Genomic DNA, 17225 nt, shown 5'->3' with positions numbered 1-17225 from the left:
TGCCCTGGGGCACACCTGAAGTTACACTTGTTTCTGTTGAAGTCACCCCATTCAGGACGACATACTGCTCTCTGTCTGTCAGAGTACTTTCTACCCAACCGCAAATGTCATCGGATAGACCGTAAGCGCGCACTTTTTAAAGCAAGTTACAATGCGGAACGCCTTCCAAAAGTCGATAAATACGGCATCAACCTGGGAGCCCGTATCTAGAGCCTGTTGTATATCATGCACAAAGAGAGCCATCTGTGCCTCGCATGACCGCTGTTCCCTAAAGCCCTGCAAATGAGCTTCTCAGTCTCTAGAGAGGTCATCACACCTGAACACAAAATATGTTCCATGATTCTACAACAAATCAATGTAAGTGAAATTGGCCGGTAATTATGTGCCTCCGGTTTTCTACCCTTTTTATAGATTGCTATGACCTGGGTCTTCTTCCACTCCCGAGGAACTTTGCGCTGTTCCAATGATATCTGACAGATGATGGATAAGAATGGTGCTATATTTGTAGCATAGTCAACATGTAATCTTACGGGGATACCGTCAGGGCCAGGTGCCTTCCTTGCGTCTAAGGATCTTAACTGTTTTACAATCCCACATACTCTAACCACTATGTCAGTAATCCTTGCGTTTGTTCGAAAATACTTCTCTAGCACTTGGTGGACAATATCTTTAAATTCCAACCAAAGATGCTCAATACCTTTGTGTCCCGCTGTGACTGCTTCGAGCTGACTATGAAGATATTCATTAATGATACTTTTATTTGCTTTCCCAAACAAGAAAACTCTACGCTGTTTCTACGTTTTTTTTTTTTTTAAGTTCCACTGACATAGAAACCACAACGACATTATGGTCGCTAATACCTTCATCTAGATTAACTTCGTCAAAAAGATCAGATCTGTTTGTCGTCAAGATATCTAATGTGTCCCCTCTCGAGTTGGTTTTCCAACCAATTGCTCAAGGTTGTATGTTGAGAGCGCTCCTAGAATAACTTTACACGAGTCTTTGCTTCTGCCCCCTGCGATAAACGTGTAATTTTCCCAGTCAATGGATGCCAGATGAAAGTCTCCACCTATAACTAATCGAAAATTTGGATATTTATTTCCTATGTACTCGAGACTTTCCCTGAAACGTTCTGCGACGTTTGTTGCGGATGCTGGTGGCCTATAAAAACATCCTAAAACAATGGTCAATCCTTGTCTGATTGACAGTTTTATCCAGACTATTTCATAGACCGATCCAGTATCGATCTCAGCTGCGTTTAAACAGCTTTTAACTGCAATGAACACACCACCTCCCATAGCATCAGTCCTATCCATCTTAAACATTATCCACTCCGAGTTCAAAATTTCACTGCTATTTATGTCTGGTTTCAACCAGCTTTCGGTACTAATACAATATTGACATTACTACTGTTTATTTCGGAGAGTAGTAAAAGAAACTTCGACAATTTACTAACATGAGATTTAGCATATTTAAATCCTTTGTAATGACCTGTTTAGGTGAACTAACAATTTTTACAGTTGGCACACCCACATCAGTGTCATGAATTGGTAATTTTTCAGGCCAAGGGTTTGTTTCCCGTAGGCAGGAACCTCAATTAAGAAAATATCCATGTGCACGCCATAAGTACTGTGTTACCGATGTAGCTGCTTCCTGTGTGTAGTGCGGTTTGTTGCTTTATGTAACACTGCCATAAACCGGAGTGTCCGGCACTATTCCTGTTGTACCGCACATATATTGATTAAATGCCGCAGGGAAAGAGTGGAAAATTGCGTCCGCCTCCTCTATTAATGTGGATAACGGTAAATTATCATGTGTTGCCAAACCTCACTTTGTGTTGATGTCATATCGTGCGTAATGGTTCTGAGAACAGCTTCTGACACACCAGTTTACGCATGTGCCGCAACAGTTCCGTCAGGCTTCTGTTTTCGATGGCCTCTTCTTTTAGGATTAGTTGAATGCGTTGTCGCTTAGGTACTGACTGGTGCTTCATTACTTTGTGTCTAAAGTTTTGGTACGGCTGCTCCGAGGTGCGTTGCAATACTGTGTCTCGGAAAATTTAACCAATTAGTCATCCATGTTGGGGAAGATTGGGTTCAATTTGTCTTTGCTGTTACATACGCCACTTTGCTGGAAGATGACGAACCATTATGTCGGATGAGCTGTTCAGAAAGTCGGTAGCCGTACTGAAGCTGTTGTAGGTGGTGACGTTGCAGCTGGACTGTCAGACAGCGAAGAAATCGTTGGAAAAACCGTGAAAGTCTGAGTACGTGGATGTTGGTTTTCTTCTTGTTTTCAGGTAGCCTGTATGGTTATGAGTGTTGTTTCTCCATTTTCGTGACGGATTGGTACGTTATGCGATGTGGAAGAACTAGGTTTTGTAAAACAGGGTCACCGATGTAGTACTACTCACTAGTACCCCACTATTAGTGACAGATAAACAATAACAACTAATGACTCTTATTGAAACTTGCTGGACACAAGAGAGATACATTGACTCACAAAACGCTTCTTCTTGCGAAGCTCTTCTACATCTACATCTACATGGATACTCTGCAAATCACGTTTAAGTGCCTGGCAGAGGGTTCATCGAACCACCTTCACAATTCTCTATTATTCTAATCTCGATTAGAGCGCGGAAAGAATGAACACCTATATCTTTACGTACGAGCTCCTATTTCCATTATTTTAACTTTGTGATCGTTCCTCCTATGTAAGTCGGTGTCAACAAAATGTTTTCGGAATGAGATTTTCACTCTGCCGCGGAGTGTGCGCTGATATGAAACTTCCTGGCAGATTAAAACCGTGTGCCAGACCGAGACTCGACCTTGGGACCTTTGCCTTTCAAAGGAAAACGTAACAAATTCGAGTTTCGGTCTGGCACAAAGTTTAAATCTGCCAGGAAGTTTCATATCAGCGCACACTCCGTTGCAGGGTGAAAACCTCATTCTGGTAACATCCCCCAGGCTGTGGCTAAGCCATGTGTACTTAATATCCTTTCTTTCAGGAGATCTAGTTCTGCAAGGTTGGCATGAGAGCTTCTGTAAAGTTTGGAAGGTAGGAGACGAGGTATTGGCAGAAGTAAAGCTGTGAGGACGGGGCGGGAGTCGTGCTTGGGTAGCTCAGTTGGTAGAGCACTTGCCCTCGAAAGGCAAAGGTCCCGAGTTCCAGTCTCGGTCTGTCACACAGCTTTAATCTGCCAGGAAGTTTCAAAATATTTTTGCATTCGGAGGAGAAAGTTGGTGACTGGAATTTCGTGAGAAGATTCCGTCGCAAATAAATGGTTCAAATGGTTCTGAACGCCATGTGACTCAACTTCTGAGGCCATCAGTCCCCTAGAACGCAGAACAACTTAAACCTAACTAACCTAAGGACATCACACACATCCATGCCCGAGCCGGAATTCGAACCTGTGACCGTAGCAGTCTTGCGGTTCCAGACTGTAGCGCCTAGAACCGCACGGACATACCTCCCTGCTCGCAACGAAAAACGCCTTTCTTTTAATGCTGTCCATCCCAAATCCTGTATCATTTCTGTGACACTCTCTCCCATATTTTGCAATAATACAAAACGTGCTGCCTTTCTTTGAACTCTTTCTTTTGCAGGTATCATTCTAGTCGACCTGTCGCACTGTCGATGTGTATGAACGACAATTCGCCACATTTACACATGGAGCCTAGGCAGTTACAGAGTGAGTGTCTGGTACCTCCCATTTACTAAATCAAGATGCATTTCCCCCCCCCCCCCCCCTCTCTCTCTCTCTCTCTGACGTCACGCCCCAGACTGGATTTTCTGTCTACATCCAACCGAATTTCTTTGTTGACAAGTGTACGTGTTCCTCAGTACTTTTGTGACTGTTTATACATTATTTATTAACTGGGGGATGAAGGGAAATAGTTCTCCTTGTGGGACAGCCACAACAGTACAAGTCAATTTTGATAAATGAAGAAACCGCAGAAGATGTTGGATTTAGCAAATGATCTATGGTTTCTTCATTTTTCAAAAAAAAAAAAAAATAAGAAAGGGAAGTACGAAGTTATGTTTCTGAACAAGTCCGTCCGATATAAAATTAACTACAGATGAACACTTTCTGGTGAACTATATAATACTGTTACGAGTTTGAGATCCCTAACCCTGGTAGTAGTCACTATAAGGTCTGATATCTTAAAAGTTAGGATGTTTGTAGACATTGTAACTTGATGTTGTCGCTTTGGGAAGAAGATGAAACTTTTCTTTGGTGACTTGCCATTGGTACACAATATTAGTGTTCGTACTGGGCTGTGCTTAATGAATACATCATCAACAAAATGTATATAGGGTAAATACAATTATTATCGTTTCAAGCTAAACTGAACTTACGGAACAAAATTGTTGTAACGTATTGTAAATTTTGGAAGTGACTTAATTTTTTAAAAGACAAGTTTTTCAATAATAATGCAGTTACACTCGTTATCAATAATACACCTCTGTCTTCTAATGAAGCACTCTCTCACGAGAGTATAACGCATTATTCACAGATCAGGATTGCATTCTTTCCATCATAACAGTGTCTGAGAGTTCATACATTGATCACAAACCTTGGATGAAAGCTCCGATGAAGAACAAGACTTCCAGGGGATCATGTAGATTCATGATAAACAAAGGATTAGTTATGTGGTATGTAGAGCCACTTACATTACGGATTTTCCAGTATGCAAGAAACGTTCGGGGCCAAGTCTAAAACATTGATTAGGATGAAGACTACCTCATCCCTCACAGGTGAGCAACACGAATGTACAGCAGAGGTAACGTGTAAGCGCCCTCTAAGATAAGTTGTCTACCGTGGTGGGATAAATCTCGCCACAATGAGTACATTAAGTACGGTCCTGTGAATTTCCTTGGATATTGCTTGATAAACTGATGTAACCTTAACTCAGAAGTGAATAGTTCGGCCAACAGGGATCACACATGTGCACTCGTTGTACAGATGCGTCAGCAGTACTGTCCCTGTGTGGTTCGCCTTTGCAACAGGTCATCGATGTTGCTACTGCTGGCTCTTGCATCAAGATATTCCTCTTGAGAGTGACGAGCCACAAATAGAGTAATTACTCTTGACTAATTTCTCGGACGCTGCTTGGAACTATTTGTGGGTACTCCTATATTTTGATGACGGTTTCTCGGGTCTCCAGCCGTGTGGTAGCGTTGATGTCTCGCGAGGTTTCGGGAAGTGTCATACTACCCATCTTCTGGCCAGAAGATGGGTAGTATGACACTTCCTGAAACGTCGCGAGACATCAACGCTACCACCCGGCTGGAGAACCGAGAAACCTTCATCAATAGTTTACGCCGGGAAAGCCTAAGTCACATATACTCCTATATTTGCCTACGGTAGACTTGATCACGGTCGACAGATGAAATACTTATGCCTTTCACTACGAGTTGTTTAGTCTCTAGACACTGCTTGGACGAACTAAGGACCAATGTGAATAAAAAAATGAAAGAGTGTCGAATGTAAACCAGAGTTTTATAAACGCAAGACAGAGCTGATTCCCATTCATTTATAGAGATCGTTCAAGATGACTGAGTGGATTGACATCTCTTTGAGGCTCCATAAACACGGACTTGCATTACTTTGTGCCTTGCGACAATTTTTTTACTTTCTTCAGTGTTGAAAATATGGATTATCTGCTACAGTAATAATAATAATAATAATAATAATAAAATATCTCCCTTCTTTCAGTGTGATATGGTACGGAAGTACACAGTTCCTTAAGGTTTTGTATCGCGCTATCAACAAGTTTTGACTTATGAGGTACTCTGTATAAAGCAAAAAGAATTTTCCCATTCTAGAGCTGAAATTTTCTGATGTGTGTTCTCGCAGAACGGGTTACTTTCTGCACTGCCGTACATCGCTAACATTGTGCTGAGTGTTGCCTGCAGCTGGATCGTCAACAGCGTAGAGAAGAAGCAAATCCTCAGCAGGGGGGCCTTAAGGAAGGTGATCAACTCCATTGGTAAGAAAGTATGTGCAGATAAGTATATAATGTTTTTCGCACAAGAAGTCATTAAATTACAGGAGAGAAAGTTTATTTATTTAACCCGCTCTGATTAGGGCCATCAGGCCCTGTCTTACATCGGAGTAGGGTTTCATATGTACAGTACCTTTTTTACATCATAGTTACTGAAGAAATAGCAGTTACAATTACAATAAATAGTAGGAAAATGTTCCAATAACTTAGATGTAATCTGCCGGGTGGTCGTCGAAAACCACCAATATTTCGACTGGAGAACAACCTGCCATTTTCAAGGCATACCTCCACAAAGCAAGCGATACGTAAAGGAATCCACACACTTTTTCTCGGGTTTTGAGTAATATTGGTGCTTCGACATGTTGTGTAGGAAAGCACCTTGCTACTCTGTTGAGCTCTGTAGTAGGTCGGTGTGAGCATCACATTAAGAACTCGATTGATTTCTTAAGTCGATTAGAGGAAGTGCGATTAAATGAATGTGATATTATAGTAAGTTTGGATGTGGTCTCTCTCTATCTCCAGTCGCATTCCTCTGTCTGACTCAAAATGTTCAAATGTGTGTGAAATCCTATAGGACTTAACTCCTAAGGTCATCAGTCCCTAAACTTACACACTACTTTACCTAAATTATCCTAGGGCCAAACACACACACCCATGCCCGAGGAAGGACTCGAACCTCCGCCGGGACCAGTCGCACAGTCTATAACTGCAGTGCCTTAGACCGCTCGGCTAATCACGCGCGGCTCTGTCTGATTCGGTATGGTTGATTGAGGCTTGCTTTGGTGTTGAAATAAAGATCCTATTTCGACATGTGTTGACTTCCACTTACCTTATATGGAATTGCCAGAAATGTGAGCAGACAGATGAAGTTGCGATGGGAAGCCTATTGTCTCCTATCACTGCCAGTTTGTTTGTGGAGAAACGTGCCTCGGAATCGCAGCTTTGAAACCTGCTCTTTTTTTTCAGGTATTAGATTATACTTTCGTTGTTTGTCCTCTTCACAGTGAGACTTCCAAAGACTTTTTAGCACACCTGAATTCTATCCACTAGAATATTTCTCTGAGGATGGAGGTGGAATAGAATGACTGCTTTCCCTTCTTTGACGTGTTGATCAGGAGTTAGGCTGATTGTACGTTAGCACATGCCCTTAATAGGAAGCTTACTCACACTGACTTCCATCTTCAGGCTCACTGGTGATACTATTCGGCTCAGTGTGAAGAGTTGCTTTGTACTTTGGTTCACTGGGACCATGTGATGTCGGACCCCGAGAGTTTGTCAGCTGACTTAGCCGATCTTGAGGTCACCTTTCGTCAGAATGGTTTGAGTGAAAGACAGATCAGACGTATGTTGCTATGTCGACCTACTGTTCACCGGGTGAGTGATGATAATACCGTGGTGGCACCGACGTCTACAGCCTTTTTGCCTTAAGTAAAAGTATTTCGAATAGGACTGGTCGTATTTTCGGAAATTATGATGTCAATGTGTTGTTCGACCACCATCTAAGACCAGAGTCCTTTTAGGTTCCATAAAGAATGTTCTTGCTTTACGTAATACTGGTGTCTACCGTATTCCATGGCGTTTTGGCATGTCATGTATTGGTCAGAGTATCAGAACTATAGAGGGCCGGTATACTGAACATAAGCGGCACACACCCTTGTCGTTGTTGTTGTCTTCAGTCCTTAGACTGGTTTGATGCAGCTCTCCATGCTACTCTATCCTGTGTAGCTTCTTCATCTCCCAGTACTTACTGCAACCTACATCCTTCTGAATCTGCTTAGTGTATTCATCTCTTGGTCTCCCTCTACGATAAGCGGCACACACCCTTGTCGTTGTTGTTGTCTTCAGTCCTTAGACTGGTTTGATGCAGCTCTCCATGCTACTCTATCCTGTGTAGCTTCTTCATCTCCCAGTACTTACTGCAACCTACATCCTTCTGAATCTGCTTAGTGTATTCATCTCTTGGTCTCCCTCTACGATTTTTACCCTCCACACTGCCCTCCACCGCTAAATTTGTGATCCCTTGATGCCTCAGAACATGTCCTACCAATCGGTCCCTTCTTCTTGTCAAGTTGTGCCGCAAACTTCTCTTCTCCCCAGTTCTATTCAATACCTCCTCATTAGTTATTTGATCTACCCATCTAATCTTCAGCATTCTTCTGTAGCACCACATTTCAAAAGCTTCTATTCTCTTTTTGTCCAAACTATTTATCGTCCATGTTTCACTTCCATACACTCACTACACTACACTCAATACGAATACTTTCAGAAACGGCTTCCTGACACTTAAATCTATACTCGATGTTAACAAATTTCTCTTCTTCAGAAACGCTTTCCTTGCCATTGCCAGTCTACATTTTATGTCCTCTCTACTTCAACCATCGTCAGTTATTTTGCTCCCCAAATAGCAAAACTCTGTTACTACTTAATCTAATTCCCTCAGCATCACCCGACTTAATTCGTCTACATTCCATTATCCTTGTTTTTGTTGATGTTCATCTTGTACCCTCCTTCCAAGACACTGTCCATTGCGTTCAACTGCTCTTCCAAGTCCTTTGCTGTCTCTGACAGAATTACAATGTCATCGGCGAACCTCAACGTTTTTATTTCTTCCCTATGGACTTTAATACCTACTCCGTGGTCCCGTTGTTAGCGTGAGGAACTACGGAACGAAAGGTCCTTGGTTCAAGTCTTCCCTCGAGTGAAAAGTTTAATTTTCTTATTTTCAGACAATTATTATCTGTCCGTCATCACTTTTTTGGGAGTGATTATCACATCCACAAGAAAACCTAAATCGGGCAAGGTAGAAGAATCTTTTTACCCATTCGCCAAGTGTACAAGTTAGGTGGGTCAACAACATATTTCTGTCATGTGACGCACATGCCGTCACTAGTGTCATGTAGAATATATCAGACGTGTTTTCCTGTCGAGGAGTCGGTTGACCTATGACCTAGCGATCAAATGGTTTCGGTTTCCATTGGAGAGGCACGTCCTTTCGTCTATTAATCGCACGGTTTTGCGGTGCGATCGCAAAACACATACACTAAACGTATTACAGTGAACAGAGATGTCAATGAAGGAACTGACAGATCATAACTTTGCTAAAATAAAAGAAAAGGAAACTTTCCACTACAGGGAAGACTTGAACCAAGGACCTCTCGTTCCGCAGCTACTCACGCTAACCACGGGACGACGGCGCTTTTGATCCTACAGTATCCTTGATGTTGCTTATCTTGCGCATCGACTACTCAGTTTGTATATTTTGCTTTTTCTTTTCATAGTTCCACACAACTTCTTCCTCTTTTCTCGATTGATCTATGTTCAGATTTTCAAGGCCTATCCAATGAGCTAACTTATAACTAAATCTGGAGGGGGTGCGATATAGAGGTTCCCTTGTGAGCATGGTCCACCTGAATCCATCATTTCCATTTTTGCATGACAATCGCAGCATCGCAACAACAAGAGAAGCAATATCGCAGAATGATAAACCGATTTTACGCTAATTCTGACATGAGCCATGTTCTCGTAAACAACCAACATGCAATTGGAGTTAGAAACCTGCTACGTAATCGCTCCTTATTTGCATGGTGTAGATGATGTTATTTCTACCTACTTCACGCAGCTGCGCTGAAACGTTATCATTTGCCCATCCAAGAATGCAGTATGAATTCTGTACATTTTAAATACACTCCTGGAAATGGAAAAAAGAACACATTGACACCGGTGTGTCAGACCCACCATACTTGCTCCGGACACTGCGAGAGGGCTGTACAAGCAATGATCACACGTACGGCACAGCGGACTCACCAGGAACCGCGGTGTTGGCCGTCGAATGGCGCTAGCTGCGCAGCATTTGTGTACCGCCGCCGTCAGTGTCAGCCAGTTTGCCGTGGCATACAGAGCTCTATCGCAGTCTTTAACACTGGTAGCATGCCGCGACAGCGTGGACGTGAACCGTATGTGCAGTTGACGGACTTTGAGCGAGGGCGTATAGTGGGCATGCGGGAGGCCGGGTGGACGTACCGCCGAATTGCTCAACACGTGGGGCGTGAGGTCTCCACAGTACATCGATGTTGTCGCCAGTGGTCGGCGGAAGGTGCACGTGCCCGTCGACCTGGGACCGGCCCGCAGCGACGCACGGATGCACGCCAAGACCGTAGCATCCTACGCAGTGCCGTAGGGGACCGCACCGCCACTTCCCAGCAAATTAGGGACACTATTGCTCCTGGGGTATCGGCGAGGACCATTCGCAACCGTCTCCATGAAGCTGGGCTACGGTCCCGCACACCGTTAGGCCGTCTTCCGCTCACACCCCAACATCGCGCAGCCCGCCTCCAGTGGTGTCGCGACAGGCGTGAATGGAGGGACGAATGGAGACGTGTCGTCTTCAGCGATGAGAGTCACTTCTGCCTTGGTGCCAATGATGGTCGTATGCGTGTTTGGCGCCGTGCAGGTGAGCGCCACAGTCAGGACTGCATACGATCGAGGCACACAGGGCCAACACCCGGTACCATGGTGTGGGGAGCGATCTCCTACACTGGCCGTACACCTCTGGTGATCGTCGAGGGGACACTGAATAGTGCACGGTACATCCAAACCGTCATCGAACCCATCGTTCTACCATTCCTAGACCGGCAAGGGAACTTGCTGTTCCAAAAGGACAATGCACGTCCGCATGTATCCCGTGGCACCCAACGTGCTCTAGAAGGTGTAAGTCAACTACCCTGGCCAGCAAGATCTACGGATCTGTCCCCCATTGAGCATGTTTGGGACTGGATGAAGCGTCGTCTCACGTGGTCTGCACGTCCAGCACGAACGCTGGTCCAACTGAGGCGCCAGGTGGTAATGGCATGGCAAGCCGTTCCACAGGACTACATCCAGAATCTCTACGATCGTCTCCATGGGAGAAAAGCAGCCTGCATTGCTGCGAAAGGTGGATATACACTGTACTAGTGCCGACATTGTGCATGCTCTGTTGCCTGTGTCTATGTGCCTGTGGTTCTGTCAGTGTGATCATGTGATGTATCTGAGCCCTGGAATGTGTCAATAAAGTTTCCCCTTCCTGGGACAATGAATTCACGGTGTTCTTATTTCAATTTCCAGGAGTGTATGTTGTGCGCCTTCTCCATGATGCTGCAGTTGTAATGCCCAGTGGGTACACGCAAATCAGTGGTTGAGGGCATCGCACTGGAAAAATAGTGTAAATAGGGTAACGCGACGTTTTTCATTCGATACTTCAGTTTTGGAACGGATTATAGAACCACATAAAGCAACGGATGCTTTAGACTGCCATTAGCAATTTTTTACCGTTTTCTGCAGTTTCTGTTGTTGTTGGGCATGAGGTTGCCTATGAGAAATTTTTGAAAATATGTATTGTTACACTCATTTAAGTGCTCTACAGTATATTAAAGCTCTTTGGAATATATTGTTAATTCTTTAGGTACAGAATTTTATTTCGGGAAAAATGATATATAATTTAACTGTTATTAATGTAACATTCTGACAGCTAAGCCATACTTTGTCGATCATGCACCATCTTGCAGCTTGAAACAGATTGCCTTTTACCATGGAATATGCAGTACTTGCAAATGAACTGAACATTTTTAATACCTTAAGAATTTTACCTGTCTTGAAAATGGAAATTGGTTACGGTTTCCAATAGCGTCTATTTCAAAATTTACCTACTTTTAAGCTGCATCTCGTATTTGGCAATACTCAAACTTAATTTGGGTTGGGTTGTTTTGGGGAAGGAGACCAGACAGCGAGGTCATCGGTCTCATCGAATTAAGGAAGGACGGGGAAGGAAGTCGGCCGTGCCCTTTCACAGGAACCATCCCGGTATTTGCCTGGAGCGATTTAGGGAAATCACGGAAAACCTAAATCAGGATGGCCGGACGCGGGATTGAACCGTCACCCTCCCGAATGCGAGTCCACTGTCTAACCACTGCGCCACCTCGCTCGGTCAAACTTAATTTGATTTAATTGAGTGATTATTGGTGTCTAGCGGAATAATAATGCAACAAAAAAGTATTAAATGCAGAACTGAATAAATTTTGTCGAGTGTTGTGATTTTAAAATTCCACCGAATATTTGTTCATAGCCATGTATTACCTTGGAACAGATTTTCACATTTGGAAAAACCTTAATTTTCCGAAGTAATTTTTGTAATTTCAGAAAAAAGACTGGAGCACGTACAAAGTGAATGCTTTCTTTTGAAATTGAATAAGAAAACATAATAAACTTCTATTTTACGATTGGCTAGAAGCAAAAGTCAGAAATGTGGCCCACAGTAGAACATACTCCCCTGTGAATTCGTTTTATGTGTGATGTTATGAATTTGCTGTAAACAAAAGTGTGAAATAAAGTTTAAAACATTGACACCTCCAAATGTAGACGTAGATCACACAAGTAAAACAAAAAAATAATAAGTGAATTATTTAGAAACATCAACAGGTGATTCAAGATAATGCTCAATAAATATAGTGTTCGAAGTATAGGGTACTGATGACCTCACATGTCAAGTCCCATAGTGCTCAGAGCCATTTGGGACATTTTAAAAAAAAAATCTCAAACAGAAACAGTTCCAATTTTCCAATATCCGTGAAATATTGTATTGTGTTATTTCACCGCAAGGAAGTCAGCACTAACGTAAATCAAGACCTCTACTTCAAGAAGTTACATCGCATATAAATCACTTATTGCTTTCCGTAAGAGCCATCGCTTATTTCTTTAATAAGGTCACATTTATCTTTTCTGAAATTGGAAAATAGTATTCGATGTATTTTCCAGGTTACTGGTTTCCAGCAGCGACTTTAGTAGCCCTCGGCTTCATCCCAGTGGGGGACCCAACAGCACCTGTGATCTTGCTGACTGTCACCATCGGTGTCAATGGTGTCGCCGTCATGGGTTACACGATGAACCTTATCGACATCGCACCGAACTTCTCTGGCCTGATGATGGGTATTACTGATTGTATCGGGACACTGACATCCGTCGCTGGACCACTTTATGTGGGGGCTATAGTCAAGGAGAACGTAAGTACAAAGGGCTTCACAAAGTAATATCAGTTTCGGCTCCATTTCGGAATCAGTTTCTCAGTTCAAATATTTTTAACCCTACAATTGACAATATAGTTCACGACCAACACCGCTTTCCATCAGTTATTGTAGGAGCGCTAGGAGTCCCAACGATTTAAAATGACATTGTACTATCAGTCATCCGTTAGCTTGGCACAGTTAGCAGCAGCTATCTTATTCGTAATGGGGCATATCGTCACAAGATGGCAATTATACGGCAGGTTGCAAGAGAACTGAGAGATGCTGGATGCTACGTGCATTTTTTCTGGTTTGACCGCGAGCGAGGGGTAACATTCATGCAAGCTTTGTCAGTTAACTTTTATAAAACATATATAGACGAAAGGAGAAAATATAAAAATGCAGTAAATGACGCAGTCAAAAAGGAATACAAACGTCTCAAAAATGAGATTGACAGGAAGTGCAAAATGGCTAAGCAGGGATGGCTAGAGGACAAATGTAAGGATTTAGAAGCTTATCTCACTATAGGTAAGATAGATACTGCCTACAGGAAAAATAAAAACACCTTTGGAGAAAAGAGAACCACTTGCATGAATATCAAGAGCTCAGATGGAAACCCAGTTCTAAGCAAAGAAAGGAAACCAGAAAGGTGGAAGGAGTATATAGATGGTCTATATAAGGGCGATGTTGTTGAGGACAACATTATAGAAATGGAAGAGAATGTAGATGAAGATGATACTGCCTGAATAGTTTGACGGAGTACTGAAAGACTGAGTCGAAACAAGGCCCCAGGAACAGACAACATTCCATTAGAACTACTGACAGCCTTAGGAGAGCCAGGCTTAACAAAACTCTACCATCTGGTGAGCAAGATATATGAGACAGGCGAAATATCCTCAGACTTCAATAAGAATATAATAATTTCAATGCCAAAGAGAGCAGGTATTTACAGATGTGAAAATTACCGAACTATCAGTATAATAAGTGACAGCTGCAAAATACTAAAGCGAATTCTTCACAGACGAATGGAAACTCTGGTAGAAGCCGACCTCGGGGAAGATCAGTTTGGATTCCGTAGAAATGTTGGAACACGTGAGGCAATACAGCCCCTACGACTTATCTTCGAAAATAGATTAAGGAAAGGCAAACCTACGTTTATAGCATTTGTAGACTTAGAGAAAGCTTTTGACAATGTTGAGTGGAATACGCTCTTTCAAATTCTGAAGATGGCAGGGGTAAAATACAGGGAGCGAAAGTCTATTTACAATTTGTACAGAAACCAGGCGGCAGTTATAAGAGTCGAGGGACATGAAATGGAAGCAGTGGTTGGGAAGGGAGTGAGACAGGGTTGTAGCCTCTCCTCGATGCTATTCAATCTGTATATTGAGCAAGCAGTAATGGAAACAAAACAAAAATTTAGAGTAGGAATTAAAATCGATGGAGAAGAAATAAAAACTTTGAGATTCGCCGATGGCATTGTAATTCTGTCAGAGACAGCAGAGGATCTGGAAGGGCAGCTGAACGGAATGGACAGTGTCTTGAAAGGAGGATATAAGACGAACATCAACAAAAGCAAAACGAGAATAATGGAATGTAATCGAATTAAATCGGGTGATGCTGAGGGAATTAGATTAGGAAATGAGACACTTAAAGTAGTAAATGCGTTTTGCTATTTGGGGAGCAAAATAACTGATGATGGTCGAAGTAGAGAGGATATAAAATGTAGACTGGCAACGGCAAGGAATGTGTTTCTGAAGAAGAGAAATTTGTTAACATCGAGTATAGATTTAAGTGTCAGGAAGCCTTTTCTGAAAGTATTTGTATGGAGTTTAGCCATGTATGGAAGTGATATATGGGCGATGAATAGTTTATACAAAAAGAGAATAGAAACTTTCGAAATGTGGTGTTACAGAAGAATGCTGAAGATTAGATGGGTAGATCAAATAACTAATGAGGATGTATTGAATAGAATTGGAGAGAAGAGACGTTTGTGGCACAACTTGACTAGAGGAAGTGATCGGTTGGTGGGCATATCCTGATGCATCAAGGGATCACCAATTTATTATTGGAGGACAGCATGGAGTGTAAAAATCGCATAGTGAGACCAAGAGATTCAGAAGGATGTCGGTTACAGTAGGTACTGGGAGATGAAGAAGCTTGCACAGGATAGAGTAGCATGGAGAGCTGCATCAAAGCACTCTCTGGACTTAAGACGACAACAACAACATATAGATACTTTTACTGTGATTTGTATGTAGGTAAAGTAATATTTTAGCAGTGCCCTGTGAGGCAAATCATTTATGTGTATAGAGAACAACAGCGATCGCATCACACTTCGCTGGGGCAATCCTGACGATATTCTTGTCTGTGATGAACACTCGCTTTCGAGGAGAACATTCTGGTTTTTACTATTGAAGAAGTCTTCGAGCCACTCACATATATGTGAACTAATTCCATATGCTCGTACCTTTGTTAACAGCCTGCAAGGGGGCATCGTATCACATGCTCTCCGGAAATCTAGAAATATGGAATCTGCCTGTTGTCATTCTTCCATAGTACTCAGTAAATCCTGTAAGAGAAGAGCAAGCTGAGTTTCGCACGAGCGATGACTTCTAAAACCACGCTGATTTGTGCACATAAGCTTCTCACTCTCAAGAAGGTTTATTATATTTGAACTGGGAACACGTTCAAGGATTCTGCAGCAAACAGAAGTTAGGTACGTAGGTCTGTAACTTCGCAGGTTCGTTCCTTCTTATTTACTGGAGTCGCCTGCGCTTTTTCCCAGTCGCTTGCGACTTCGCACTGGGCGATAAATGCAAGCTAGGTACGCCTTCAGTGCCGTAGAGTACTCTTTGTAAAATAGAATTTGGATTCTATTCAGACATTTGCTTTCAAACCCTTCAATCGTTTCTCTACTCCAGGTGTGCTTATCACAATGTCGTCCATATGGAGACTGTACGATGGTCAAGTGACGGTATCTTTAAGCGCTTCTCCTGTGTGACCGATTTCTTGAACGTGAAATTTAAAACTTCAGCTTACGTTCTGCCATCTTCAACTGTCGCACCAGACTGGTCAACAAGGGACTGAATGGAAGTCTCAGACGCACTTAGAGATTTTACGTAGGACCAGAATTTTCTCGGGTGCTCTGCAGATCTTTTGCTAAGGTGTGACGGTGGTATTTGTTGTATGCTTCGCGCATACATCAGGTCGTGGCATAGGTCAAAAGTAGAAGAAAGGTCCCCATAAAAATATGCCTGGAAATTAATAAATACCTGTGAGATATGGGCCATTTTAGTTGTCACGAGTAATACTGTAGTATGAGGAAAGATTCACAAGAGAGGGCACAGTAAACCACCACAACACGAACAACTCGAGGAGTCATGGAGGTGAAGTGTCAGGGTAGCTTCAGTATTAGCGTATGGGCAGGAATTCTCGACGAAGACGCAGAGGGTTACTACAATTTCCAGATTAACAAGTGCGGTATACAAACGATTTATGTACGACATGAATTCCCAGAATTACTGGAGAACGTTACGCTTACGGACACACGAACTATGGTTTATACACGACAGGGCAGCGCCAGATTTTCTACGGATAGTGCGACAATACTTCAGCTGCTTCCACAGGCCTTCTCTATCCTCTCCCTCATGGTACACAGAGGGATCAAGTGGCTGGAGATGCTCTGCTTTGGTCTGTGTCATTTGACAGTGAAATCCCGTTTCAGGTCTGCAAAAATCAAACATTTTTCTAGGAAATGCCGACACCTGGAACAATAGCAAAGTAATTGACTGTTCGTCACGGAATGGCCAACAGAATGCTACCACCCTTGGTGACATCCCAGGTAGCTCTCGCCGAAAGAGTGACCGTTCAGACCGCTGCAGGCGGTCGCAACTCAATACGCTGGCGCCGACCACCCTGCTGCCGTTACCCACAGCCAGCAACCCCTCGCAGCCCGAGCACTCAAAACTAGTGTCTGTGGAAGTCATGTAAATAAACCATCATGCATGTGGGTATTACATACCTTTCAGACGCATGAGTATCAATACAGAACAGTGGCTTTTACGATACCTATTCACATGACAGAAAAAAAAAAACACAGACATTTTCTCATCCGACAGCAAACTACACTTCACATACCTCCTTCCTTGTCATTTCGTAACATCCAACTGAGTAAAAGTACGAACCC

General features: G+C 42.9%; 1 protein-coding gene across 1 annotated transcript in view; it reads left to right on the top strand.

The window, feature by feature from the left end:
- The window catches only part of LOC126288766 (vesicular glutamate transporter 2.2-like), a gene marked incomplete at its 5' end in the record, with an annotated part of 61981 nt that overhangs the window by 27797 nt on the left and 16959 nt on the right, over positions 1-17225 (top strand). The window contains 2 exons of the mRNA XM_049984898.1: positions 5861-5993; positions 12795-13039. Coding sequence (XP_049840855.1) covers positions 5861-5993; positions 12795-13039 — 378 coding nt within the window. The remainder of the gene's footprint in view (positions 1-5860; positions 5994-12794; positions 13040-17225) is intronic.

The sequence above is a fragment of the Schistocerca gregaria genome, chromosome 1 (assembly GCF_023897955.1).
Source record: "Schistocerca gregaria isolate iqSchGreg1 chromosome 1, iqSchGreg1.2, whole genome shotgun sequence".
NCBI classification, from domain to species: Eukaryota; Metazoa; Arthropoda; class Insecta; order Orthoptera; family Acrididae; genus Schistocerca; species Schistocerca gregaria.
This window is presented reverse-complemented; position numbering and strand designations above follow the sequence as displayed.